We start from the raw sequence: 13,372 nt of genomic DNA, 5'->3' as shown, positions 1-13,372 counted from the left end.
CCATCTTCTGTGACAGGCTCCTGCAGGTCCTTCATTCAGTACCATAATTTCCCTGGAGTCTCTGGGTCACCATGTCACCTGCTCCTGGTGAGGGATGGAGTCCAAGGTGTGGTGGGGGCCAGTTTGCCCAGCTGCAGGGTGACAGAGCAGCTTATGCCAATGTCCCAACTGGTCTGAGCTTTGAAGAGCAGATGAGCACAGAGCTGGAAGCGCCACCCCAGTCAGGCTGTGTTCATGGGACTCCTCAGGAAATTAGTGATTTGGGGGACCAGCTTCACTGTAGACTCCAGGCTCTGACAGGAAGTGGCATGGGCCCAGCTGCAAGCCTTGCTCACCTAAGCTACAACTTCAGAGACAGCACTTTATCTAGAACCGACCCCGTCCATGGATTGCCTTGGCTTTGATCCTGAGCTTACGCTGACCCTGGCCCATCCTTACTCCTAGACGATAGATATATTCATGGAAAGGAGGAAAGAGACCCTGCTTGAGGAAGAAGTTTGGCTCACCACCACTCTTGCAAGAGGCACTAGCTTAGTGGTCTGAGATTGTCACTTCATTCAGAATGGGGATACCTTGGGACGGATGAGTTAGACATTTGCCTGTTGGGAGATACTAGTCTCAGACAGCAGGCATGTATCCCCATGGAGCGTATGTCAGGACCTGGACCATCGGCTGCCTAGGCTATACCCGGTTTCCAGTGCAGTTTCTGTGGGGACTCCACCTGCACAGTCTCTTCTCTCTTGGGGTTCCACACCCATTTGTTGCCAGAAGCCCCCAGTGATGCTGTGTTTTATATGTTAGTTACACAACTTTGTGCCCTGCCAGGTCATGTTCTAAAATTAAGGTTGAGAAAGTTATGAGGTCGAAGATCTCAGGCAGTGCTGTTTCCTGTGAAGAAAAAAAAATGTGTATCCATATATATATAGTACCTTGGCTTGTCAGGAGGTGGAAACTGAAATAAATTATCTTTTAAAAAGAAGTCAGATTAACTTGTTTTCACATATCTGTGAGGACTTCACGGAGTACATAGTCACGTCACTGGCCTTGCAGAAATAGGTACCCCCACCCCCACTTATACTTGGCTGACTAGACTCAGAGGCTGGGTTAGAGTTTGCCTGAGGACAGAGTGTGGGCCTCCCTAGACCTGACCACCACCTGTCATGTGGGGCCAAATCGGGGTCTGACACCTGTTTCTCCCAGGTAGGAGAGGGGGTGGGGGTGCTTTGGCTCAGAGAGGAGGCAGGGTCGGGGGCATCCTAATGCCTAGGTAGTGATCAAGCCTGAAGGCTTACCCAAGTTGTCTGTGGAACCAAGGTGTAAAAGACAGAGACATCCTCCTCTCACACATGAGTCTAGGACCTTGGCATGCTCACGATGGCCTCATTCTTCCTAGGGAACAGATCCCTCAGATACCTTGAGGAGTATGCCAAGGGATCACTCCACACATGCTCCTGGAGGTGCCCACCTATCCACTACCTACCCCCACTGTGGACCTCTGTGTGTTTATGGCCCCATGGCCACCGTATACATCATGTCATGTCTGCGTAATGACAGATGTGTACCCATCTGCCAAGTTTATGCACTAAAGAGTTAAGTCCTTGGGTGCAGAGCCTGCAAATGGTCCTTGTAGAAGGTTTGGGAGGCAGCCACAGCAGGGGCCCTGAGCTTACAGAAGGGGGCATTTGGGCACAGACCTTGATTCACTTAGGGAGAACACCATGTAGAATCAAAAGCAGACATTGGGCATCATGGCCACAGGAACAGGCCGCACCTGCCGGAAGCTGGACAGGAGCCTGAGGATCCTCCCAGTTGGTAGTACTTGACTGGGAAGACCCCCAAAACTAATGTACCATGCTTTAGCATTAACATAGTGTGGAGACTCATGTCCCCAGATGAAGGCAGGAAGCAGACAAAGCAAGGACAAAGCAAGGGTGCGGTTGAGAGTCACATGTCTTTCACTGACACCAGGAATCTGACTGCAGAGCAGCTTACTGTGCTGATAAAGAAAGAGGCCCCAGGGATCCCTGACCGAGGACACCAGCAGAGCCCACCAAGGTCCAGGCCAGCCTAGGCCTTCCACCTGCCACAGGATCCTCTTCCTAGTCACGGCGTCCCTGATGCTGTCCCTTGAGGTCCTCCAGGGGGATCTCCTCCACAGAGTCAGCCTCACTCTCCTCTTCATCTTTCCCCTGGTGTGCCATGGTGCTCTGAACACTCTGAGTGACAGAAAGAAAAGTCACAGCCACAACATCCAAACCAGGAGTGGCGATGAAAAGCCCTGAGTTGGAGAGTTGGCCCTCCTATACCGCTCTAAGGAGTGACTATAGCCACAGGCCACTTAGGTGAGGCCAAGAGAGGGCATGACTACCAGCCAGGGAGAGTAAGTTTGGAGAAAGCCCAATTCCTTCACTGTACTTAGAAAAGACCTTCATGAAGTTCAGTGACAGCCCCTGGCACTGGCCACCTCCCTCACAGTGGTCACTTCCCCTGGCACTGGCCACTTCCCTCACAGTGGTCACTTCCCCTTGCAGTGGCCACCCCCCTCACAGTGGCCATCTCTCTTCACCATGACTCTGGGGCCATGCCTGCCATGGCCACACCCTACTTGCAGACACGGCCAGTTTCCCTGAGGTTGTTAGCCAAAGGCAGATGAGAACGAGCTGTTCCTGAGCTGTCAGGTGACACTTGACTAGTGTGCCTTATTCCTAACATCTGAGAAGTTCTGAATCTGCCTGTGGCCCAGGTGGGATCAGGTCAGACCTGTCAAGCCAGACTCCTCCCTCCAGCACACTCCCCTCAGCATGCCTCTGGGGTGGTGGGCACATGCAGGCGGATGCTGCCAGGCCTTCCCCAGCAGGGACCACTGCTCTGGTTGTCAGCCATCCATCCACGTCCCTGGTTTCTTCACTTTGTCCCTGGATTAACTCCCATGATGTGTAAGTGCTCACCTGGCTGGCCAGAGGCCAAGGGACAGATAGAGAGGGGCTGGCGTCTGCCAGCGGCCGAGCTTCGCTGTGCCCATAAGTTCCATGCATCTTGGCTCTGAAGTCCTGTCAAGGAAAGATCGGGGTGATTGGATCCAGCTTGAAAGCACAGGAGAGGAGTAGAGAGCAAAGCTAGGAAGCTATGAGGCATCTATGGGTACTTGCTGTTTTATGGACCCCACAGCAGCCCCCTGAGGGGGTGTTCAAATCCCATCAAACAGATGGAAAAACTAAGGCCCAAAGACACTAGGTAACACAGTCACACAGGACAATTGCTGGTTGGAAATCACTTTCAACCCCTGAAAGAATATTGTAGAGCTGAGACTTGAGCCACATGCCTGTAATCCTAGAACCGAGGAGGCTGAGGCAGGAGGATAATGATTGAGGTTATCATGGGCCATAGAGATGAATGAAGTTTTGGAGAACCTGGGGTTTTTCTGTAGCCTTCTGTGTGGTTTTAAAGCTTTTGTAAAAACCTTTGGATGGATCTTCCATTCTGTTGTTGAGTGCCAGCCTTAGTGGGTCACCTGTAACATCCCAGCAGGAGCATACAGAGTGACTTCCTCTTGGCCCCACAAGGCCTTAGTGCTCCCCATGTCTCAGGCCGCTGGCTGGTGGGAACCATTCACCACAGATAACCTGGGGTAGGTGCCAGGCTGTGGGCTTTGTGGACTCCTGGCTCAGTCACCAAGCTCCACACCCATAGAACCCCATGCTGCCTCCCAAGGCACCTTTATCATTTTCCTGTATCTGGAGGATAGCTACTTCCCTCCACCATCTGCACATACAGAAAGAGGCCTTTGAAATAGCCCAGTTCCAGACTGTGACCCAAAGCCACAAGATAAAGGGACAGATGATTGGCTCACAGCATCAGTTTTGGGGCCAAGCTCTGCAGATAAAACTTGCTGAGAATCTAATCAGCATGGCTGGGGACAGTCAGCGCTTTGCGCTGAGAACTGAGTGCCAGCCACAGAAAGCTTTTGTCCCTGCTGTTTCTCTTCAGTACTCAACAGGCCTGTGATGCTGAGCAGGTGACATGCCAGGTGACCAGGAGAAGATTCCGCGACAGGGTGGCACTCGGACCCGATGTTTGAAGTAGCTCATCAGAGCAAGCCCTCGAGCTAGGTGGAAACCCACAAAGGCACAGACAAGCCCCGGACCCACCTGCAGGTCTCTCTCCAGGTCGTAGCTCTCCAGGGTCCTGAAAGCACTGGAATACACCTCCACTGCCTTTGCATGGAAGACCATCTCTATGGTCACAAAGTCAGAGAAGATTCTCTGTGGGAGAGAAGCCTAGTCAGGGTAGCAGCACCACACAAGGCACATACATCGTGGATGCTGAGTCACATCCCCAAGCCTTTTAAAATTTTTTTGGGGATAGCCCTCTACCTAGAGGCAAGAAGACCCCATTGGTGCCAAGTCCCTTACACGCCACACTAACAGTGGCCACTTTTGAAAGGCCTCCTAATCTAGACAGCCTGCACCAGTTCCCAGCTTCATTCACTCATATACTGACTCATTCATTCCACAAATATTTCTCAAGTACCCACCATATCCCAGGCCCTGGATCTAGAGGCCAGGTGTCTGGAGTTGAGCTGATCTTCTGGACCTCAGAGATGAGAGGGGTAAACCCAATGCAGGAGCCTGACACAGGGCACATCCTGTGCTAAGTCCCTGAGGTAGGAAGGAGCTTGGGCCTTGAGCCTGGGGTGGAGGTGACAGTAGAGGACACTGGAAGGCCCAGGCTGCTGCCTTGGGAGGGCTTGTTCTTTGACCTTAGGACCAAGTGAGTCATCAAAGGATGTGAATCCCAAGACTGACAGATCAGAGCTGTCAAGAGCCTCCTGGGGCTGAAAAGTGGAAAAGAGAGGACTGGTGGGCGGGGCAGGCAGGGACATCCATGGTCAGTTAGTCCTGTGAGAGCAAGTTCCTTGAGATCTCTTGAAGGACGTGGGACTTGACCTAGTATCCCATGGTTCTCGTGGAAGAGGGGGGTTCTGGTGGAGATAAAGGAGACCCTGCCTGCCTTGGAGCACCTCAACATGGCTGCTTCCTAGAGGGGCTTTTAGAGCTTCAAAGGGGAGCTAGGATCTCTTGTGGACAGAGGTGAGAAAGAAGAGTAGGTTCAGGAATGGGACAATGTGGGCAGAACCGTGCCTCAGAATCCTCCTTGTTGGGATCTGTGTCCACAGCACTGAGCAGCTAGGTGAGGCCAGCCTACCCCGAGCAGATAACCTGTCACCTACAGCCAGGATCAGCTCTCCCCAGAGCCCTGGCCTCTGAGGGTCACTGCATGAGTACCTACTCTCAAACACAGGAATTCACCCCATTCTCGTGCATCCACACACTCACAAAAGGCTGCCACTGCCTACCCGGAGGTCCTTCAGCTTCTGCTCCTGGAAGGCATCCACTGTCTCTGCCAGGTGGTGGGTAGAGCGGTTAGTGTCCACAGAGGCCCTCTGTGCACTGGTCTCCGCCTGGCCTCGGGAACACAAGAAGTAGAAAGTATCACAGGGTGGTCCTGGCCCCTACATACTGTTCTGGGTTGTTCTCAGTCCTACCATCTCCTTTGGGGCAGTTTCTCCTGCCTCATGCAGTCTCTTGCTAACTTGGTCATTGAGGAAATGGTCAGGCAGAACCATGGTAAAAGGGTGGTCACTGGGGTTGGATAGATCTGCTTCTTAGCTGTGTGACCTCAGACAAGTCACTCACCTTCTCTGAGCTTCAGTTTCCTTGCCCGTTGGGAGACGGTTATGCTTGCAAAGTTGGGAGAATTGGATGGTGAGAGGTGAGGAGCCACTCCACAGTGGAGCCCATGCTCAGTATGTGGGAGGCCCTGAGGACCCCAGACTCATCCCCAACACTGTCAGCAACAATCATCAATCCAAGATAGGCATTTGCTAGTCTGAGCTTTATTCCATGGAGGCTAAGTGTTCTTGGTAACTGATTCCTGCCTGTGGCAAAGTTGGCTCTGTGCCAAGACCAATCCCTCCGCAGCCTTCCCTGGAACTGAGTTTGGTATTTAAGAGCATGTGTGACATTGAGCAAGTCACCCCCATGGGCCTCACTTTCCTCTTCTTTAGAATGGGGCCATAACACCAACTAAATGTTTGTGAAATGGTGGAACAAGGGAGCTAGGGGCTGGTACCCAGAAAGTCCCCCCAATAAGGGAAGGGAGCTGGGATCTAAAGAGATGGGTGGCCAGGAGGTAGGGGCACTGGTGGGAGCTGGGGTAGAAGTCAGAGGTGCTTGTTCCAGACAGAACGCCATGCCTGATTCCCTTGCTCCAGATGTAGTGATCCTCATGATACAGAATGGGCACCAGCTTGGCAAATCCAAAGATGTCCACCTCCTAAACCCCATGTCATGTCTACAGGTCACCAGATATGGTAAAGGGCATGCTAGGCTACAGTGGCCTGTGGGCTGCTGACGCACCTGACCTGAGGTTCGTAGTGATCCTGAATTCCCTGATAGAGCAACAGGAGGGAGCTGGAGGGGAGCTGGAGGAAGGTGTGGCTGCAGAGGAACGGTGGGGGGAGGGGACAAGAGCTTGAGGAGCCCAGTGGGACTGTGGCCTAGACACCGGAAGAGGTGGAGCCAATCCCCTAGATTCCCAGAGGAGCAGCCTGCCCACCCATGATGAGACCAGAGAGCCCTTCAGTGGATTCTAACTCCTGATCTATGAGAAAGGAGAGAGAGAGAGAGAGAGAGAGAGAGAGAGAGAGAGAGAGAGAGAGAGAGAACACAAGACAGACAGACAGTGACTTTCTGTCACCTTCCTACATGACAACCCAAAATGTCCCTAGGGGTCAAAGTGAAACTATGACTTAGGTCCATGAAGGGCCACTCTGAATGAGGCCAGTTTCACAGTGACAAGCAGGGCACAGAGGACAAGTCCTCCACAGTCCTGCACCCAGTTCACAGGCAGGCTGGAGCCATGAAGATGGCAGTGCCACCGTCTCGCTGGGACTCACATTCATACCCACGCTTGCCTGAGCTTGCTTGAGCAGCAGGGCTCGGGGCTGGCAGTGGCTACCCCATGAACAGGATGCAGGTGACCCCAGGACCGGGTGGCTTGCTGGACAGAGCCCAGGTCTCCTGGCCCTCAGCAAACCCTCCCTTTGCCTCACCCTGCTGCACTGACTCACCTGTGCTCCAGTCTCCGTGGGTAAATCTCACCTACCTACCATTCCATGGAGTCTCCGTTATCTGTCTAAGACGCAGACATGCTGCCTGCCCAGATGGAAATGTAACACATGACACTCACCTGGGACTGAGGAGGACTGTTAAGGATTCAGGTGAAGCCAGGTGGCCTGCGGGTGGTACCCCCTTGGCAGCCCCTGCCAACTGAATCCAGGTCCCCAAGCCCTTCAGTGCACTGTGGGGGATGGTCACCCTGCCTAGCAGGAAAAAGGATACAATCATTTGACGATCTGAGGGTGACTTCTGCCTCAGTTTCTCCAGCTTTTCCAGTTGTTTGATCTCATTATTTTGGACACGTTTACATTTCTTGATATCTGCCTACACAAAAAAAAAAAAAAAGAGGGCCATTTCCTAGGGATCCTGAGGGTCCAGGCCCCACCCCTGCGCACCTTGAGGCGTGCCCAGCTCACCCGGGTCTGCTTTATCTGGGCACCATAGAGCTTCAGGGGGCTGATGACCTTGGCCTCCAGCCTCTCGACCTGCAGGGCACATGTGGCAGCATAAGGAAAATAGAGGAGACAGCTCCATGACCAGCCACCTGCACCCCCGGGGGACACACCCAGGGCCCACACCTGAAATGGCAGGGGCCGGGCTCTGCCCTCAGGGGCTCTGGCCACGTGCCTATTCCCACTAAGTTGGCATGTCCAACTGCGCACTGGGACAGTGACTGTGCCCCAGGGTGTCTCATCAGGTCAGTGGGACACTTGCAGAGTCTGGGAGGACAACCCAGACACAGCACTTAGAGGTATCACTGGGGGGGTGACATGTTCTGGGGACAGTTTGTGTGCAGAGTCCCAGCAGGGCAGAGACAGGACTTCTGGCCCTGGCCTCTTCTGGGCCCAATGCAGTTCTGGGCTCCAGGTTGCCTCAAGGTGTTGAGCTGCTTGGAAGATGGAAGTTTGCACAAAGCAAAGACTTTTGGGGATTCCAAGCTGATTGCTCTTCACGACCTCTAGTACTGGCGGGGCCTGTGAGTGGGCACAGGAAGCAATTCAAGACCCTCAGACCTCATCCCAGGCTTCAGATTCCAGGTTCTCTTAGCATCTGACAATTTAGGAAGGCAGGAGAAAGGGGAAGGTCCCCCTCTAACCCATGATGGTTTACATTGATTGGCAATTTGACAGGACCTAGAAGACAAACTCTGGCTTCGTCTGTGGGAGCAATTTCTAGAATGGATTAATTGAGATGGGAAGACCCACCCTAAGAGTGGGTGGTGCCATTCCCTAGGCCGGAGTCTGGAACCAAATGAAAAGGAGAAAGCGAGCTGAGCACCAGCGTTCATCTCTCTCTGCATCCTGACTGTGGATGTGATGTGACCGGTTGACTCATCCTAACCGCCATGGCTTCCCCATCACGTGAGCCAGAATAGATCCTTCCTGCCTTGGGTTGCTTTATTGGGTGTTTGAGCACAGCAATGACAAGTTAATACACCCCTGTGCCCGGCAAAGTCGTAAAGTGGTGCTGCTCTGGGTCTTGGGGTTGCACCAGCTGCAGAGGAGTCCTGGATTTGATGGAGGAGGCCTGGGAGTGGGGGAGCAGTGTCTGGGCAAGACAGCTAGAGAGGTCTGTCCTCCTGTCATGGCTCCTAGCATCTTGGGGATCAGGTTTTCCAAAGGAGCAGGAGTGGCTGGAGCCCCACTAGGCCATTCCTGATCCTTGAGAGAGACAGTGCCATGGTAAAGGGTCATGGAAGGACAGCCCCACTCTTTCCCTACTTTCAGAAAACTCGGTTGCAATTCCTTTCTCTCTCCCTTTGATGTGTCCTTCTTGGTGGCTCTATGAGCTCTTTCTTAGGCTTAGGGCCAGCTCTCTGCATGGAAGGCAGAGAGGAGGCCAGAGACCTTAGCTGGGTGGGGCTACTGGGTGGCACTCAACTGCCCAGCACAGAGCCGGAAGCTTCCATTTTCCCAGTGGTTAGAGCAGGGAAGGGTGCCTCACACCTGTAATCCTGCCACACAGGAGATTGAGGCAGGAGGCTGGCCAGACTAGGCTACAGAGTGACCTTGTCCCCCGCAAAAGGACAGTGGGCATAGGCAGCCACCCAGTGACCATGTGACATCTCCATGCACCATCAGAGAAGCACAGCAGCCTCTTTCAGGGACGGTCACCTTCTGTTTCAAGAGCATACACCTGCCTGACGGTATGTGGGTGCAGCAGGAGCTGTCTGTCACACAGCCCATGCTGTGTGCACCCTCTCTGTAATGCTCGGCCACAGTGTTCTCACATCCTCCTCTCTGCCAATCACAGAGGATGTTTCTGAAAAGACATTACTCCACTGCCATCTCCTTCATCTTCTCTCTACGCCCGGGAATCCACCGCCCTCATGCCCCCCCCCTCCCCGATAGACTTCCAGGTCCCTTTGGCCCGAGTGGTCCTTATCCAATACAGTGAAGCCTTCCAGCTCTCTACCCTGTCACCAGTGTGATCAAGAGGGGAGAGACTGTGCCAGCTCTCACTCCTTACCCGGGATGCCATGCTCACCTCTGCCTGCCGGTAATCCTGCACCTTGGCCAGGTCCTCCGCAAAGTCTTTCATGGTAGCCCGCAACTCCGGGTTCTCGGTGTTGGCAAAGTCCATCAGCTGCTTCACCAGCTGGTCAGCCTTGTCGCGCAGCCGGGCTGTCTTGCGTGTGTAGGAGGCCAGTAGCGAGCAGAACTGACCAAAATATCTCTCCGCGTTGGTCACGGTGTTCTCCATGGCCCTCACCTGACTGTCCCTGGGTGGGGATGATGACACCAAGTGCAAGCAAGGTCATGGTCACTGGAGCCACTATACCCACCTCTCCAATGTGGCAGTCACCATCCAAGCACCTGGTCCCCAAGTACCTGGTCCCTGGACAGTTCTGAGTGATATCTTGGGCTCATTGAGGCGGAAGACAAGACCTGCCTGTGTCCCATGGCTGAGCAGCAGTGGATGGAACTCAGGAGGGACCCTTGTCCCTGGGGCCTGTGAAGGGGTGCAGCACCCCACAGTCTTGTGCACACCACTGTATCAACCACAGAGGCTCCTCCTCCAGCCCCCTCCACTCCCGTGGGCCCTCCCCATGCTGTCCACTCTTTCTCCCTTTTTAGAAGCTTTGGGTTAAATGAATGACCTTTTGGAGATCTATTTGAGGCTAACAGATAGTTTGAGGCCTGGAGAAATGGTTCAGTGGGTAAAAAACACCACCAAAGTCCTAAGTTCAGATCCAGTGCCTGAGTTAAATAGTGGGGAGGGGCTAGAGAGAAGGCTCTGTGGTTAAGCATGCTTATTGCTCTTACAGAAAAACCCAATTCACAACCACCTGTAACTGCAACTCCAGGGGGTCTGATGCCCTCTGCTGGCTGCCACGGCCACCTGCACTCATGTGCACAAACCCACACCTGTATACACACAGAGATAACTGAAAATATAAAAATATGAGCTGGGCATGGTCATGCATGCCTTTAATTCCAGCACTGGGGAGGCAGATCTCTATGTCTGTGGCCAGCCTGGCCTACATAGAGAGTTCCAGAGCAGCCAGGACTACACAGAGAAATGTTGTTTCAGAGAGAGAGAGAGAGAGAGAGAGAGAGAGAGAGAGAGAGAGAGAGAGAGAGATCCGGAGTGACCCCACATGCACTGGTATGTAACTCCAGCATTGTTGTAGGGCACAGAGACAGGAGGATGACTGATTTGCTTGCTGCCAGCCTAGTTCCTGGTTCAGTGAGAGACCCTGTTTCAAGGGAATAAGGTGGAGAGTCATAGACAGGACACCCACCATCCTCCTTTGGCCTCTGCTCAAGCGTGCACAGGCACACACAGCCAGCCACACACATGTTATAGACACACAAATAAATGACTTATTTTTAAGAGGACTGTTTTGCACACCCTCCGTCCTTCCCAGTATCTCATTTCTTGCAGTCCATTTGGTACCAGGGTAGGGAGGCATTGTTGTGGACGGCCGTGATGGCCCCCACTGGGTTCTGCATGCTCAGCTCTGACATATGCAAGGTGCCATATGTCCCCACCAAGCTATCTGCAGGGTATTTGGGCCCTTGCTCTCCCATACTCTTCTGGCTGGTCCCTCCTCCCTCCCCACCAGCCCTGGGCTCCTCCATGGAGCACCTTACAGACCGCTGAACATACTCCACACCCTTGCCCTCCCTGACACACCTATAGGGCTCATGCCGCCTCTACCATGACCCATCCTTGTCCGCCCTCGCCCTCCCCTTCCCCATAACCTACCCACACCCGGTGTTCAGTGATAACACACGGACTCAGCCTTCCTAGGAGCACAGGAGCCTGCTGCAGTATCTGCCTCTCTCCACAGTTCCCTCCCCTCAGCCCCAGGCTGTTGCTGTTCCTTGCAGCTCTCCCTCTCTAGAACCCAAGCCCCTCATGCCCCCCTCCCAGCAGAACCTGCGGGGGGCATCATCTCACCCCTCCTAATGAGCCTTAACTTGGTAGTTTGTAAATGCTCTGTTCACGCCTCCCTAGAAGATGTTGCTGCCTCCGTTTTTAAATCAAATAAACTGAGGCCCGGAGAGGCAAAGCATCCTGTCCAAGGGCACACAGCAGTCCAGACCCCAAGGCAGCGTCACTCACACACAGGTTAGACATGCAGGTCCCAGGCTCTGGAATCAGGTTGCATGGGCTGAGACTGGGAAGCCAGCTTTTAAGGAGCACACTAGGTCCTGAGCGCAGGGAGACTCAAAGTCAATCAGGGAGGGCTGGAGACAGTGAGCCTGGGGCATTGGGCAGAGCAGTGGGCAGGGCTCCCAAGGGCAGGGTCTGGGGCCTGAGTCGTGAAGGGCTTTCTAGGAGCAAGTGTGGGAAGCAGGGAACAGACCCATGAGCCGCTGCACCAGGTCTTCAGGAAGCAAAAGCGAGGCCGGCAGATTGGATTCCGGAAACCTCTGTGGTCCAAGCCCTGTTCGCCCTCCAGCTTGAGCAGGGAGGGCAGGGAGCTCACCTGCCCTCTCCTCTGACACCGTAGACCGTGAGAATCCCCCCAGCACTTCACTTCCCTCCCAGCAGCTCAGGCTGCTCACCTGGAGAGGACGACATTCATTGTGGACAGAGGCACTTGTTGCTTTGATCTCGGGGAATAAAAACAGGGTCCCAGGGGTCCCCTAGGCAGACAGAAGCCAGCCAAGGCTGGACCCAGCTGTGTGGTCTGGCTGGGCTCAAGGGACTCTGCTGCCTGGTTGCTAGGCAACGGGCCATCCCAGGCAAGCCCTAGGAGGAGCCCAGCTGGTTGCTGGGCAACCAGGGCCTCCCCTGTGGGGTGAGGAGGGCTTGCTTTGGGCTTAACTGCACTCTGAAATGGAAGAAGGGGACAGAGAGGCTCCTCGTGCTTTCGAATATGGAGCTTCATGGGGTTCAAAGCGTCTGTGTTCACCAGGAGGGGACAGGGAGAGCCCTGGAGGCAGCTTGCCTGGGACTTCACCCTGGGCCCTGCTGCATGTGTGGGTCCCAGGGCAGAAGGCCAGTGGGCGGGGCCCAGGAGCTGGTGTCCCTGTTAAGGGTGAAGTGGAGAAGCAGACAGTGAAGGAGCGGGCAGAGGCGGGCAGAGGACTTGCCTGTGAATGGAAGGAGTGAGGGACAGCAGCTCAGAGCAGCGCTTAGCCTATCAGGCGGTCCTGGGTCTCCCCGAGTATGCGACTCCCACTGTTGGGAATGGTGACCCAGCATCAGCACACTAAAAACCTCACTGCCCCAGGTGGATCTTACTCATGGCTGGTGAGAGGTCTGTGTGTCACAGCCTGGCATTTCACTTACAACACAAAGCAGCCAGAGTCATACCCAGGCCTGGTGGCGGAGGCAGAGAAAACAAGGCAGTCACTGGGGTGACTGTCACACTGGGTTGGCTCTGTGTGGCTTCCAGCTCTCACCATGCTGGGTTTGCTTTTAAACACTTATTCAGGCAGGGACTTTAAGATCAGCCACAGCAGGTTCAAATCCCACACCCTAGCTCTGCTGTGTGACCTGAAGCAAAGCACCTGATCTCCCTGGAAACTAGACAATTCCCTAATAAGGGAGACGGAGCCTCTGGTGCTGTGAGGAAGAGGCAGGGTGGGCGGGGCCCGGGGAGCTGGCTTCCTAGGGCAGCTGGCCCTCAGGAGCACACCTGTGTGTCTGTCTCAGTGGCACCTGTGTTATGCTCCACTTCTGGGAGGCAGGTTCCCCCAGACAGCACATAGGTACATCTCTGCATGTCCTTT

The 13,372-nt window shown here is 54.2% G+C and overlaps 1 protein-coding gene across 1 annotated transcript; it reads right to left on the bottom strand.

The window, feature by feature from the left end:
• Nucleotides 1-600: 600 nt before the first annotated feature.
• Nucleotides 601-12,337, bottom strand: Cibar2 (CBY1 interacting BAR domain containing 2). The gene is made up of 10 exons (XM_059262520.1): nucleotides 12,200-12,337; nucleotides 9,669-9,903; nucleotides 7,598-7,666; nucleotides 7,404-7,505; nucleotide 6,832; nucleotides 5,357-5,466; nucleotides 4,149-4,262; nucleotides 2,949-3,050; nucleotides 2,081-2,216; nucleotides 601-888 (listed from the first exon to the last, which is right to left on the bottom strand). The coding sequence occupies exons 1-9, from the start codon at nucleotides 12,217-12,219 to the stop codon at nucleotides 2,100-2,102; spliced, it is 870 nt and encodes a 289-aa protein (XP_059118503.1). The 5' UTR covers nucleotides 12,220-12,337; the 3' UTR covers nucleotides 601-888; nucleotides 2,081-2,099.
• Between the last annotated feature and the right edge of the window lie 1,035 nt (nucleotides 12,338-13,372).

This window comes from Peromyscus eremicus, chromosome 5 (assembly GCF_949786415.1).
Source record: "Peromyscus eremicus chromosome 5, PerEre_H2_v1, whole genome shotgun sequence".
NCBI lineage: Eukaryota > Metazoa > Chordata > Mammalia > Rodentia > Cricetidae > Peromyscus > Peromyscus eremicus.
The sequence above is the reverse complement of the archived record's forward strand: the minus strand, read 5'-3'. Positions and strand labels throughout refer to the sequence as shown.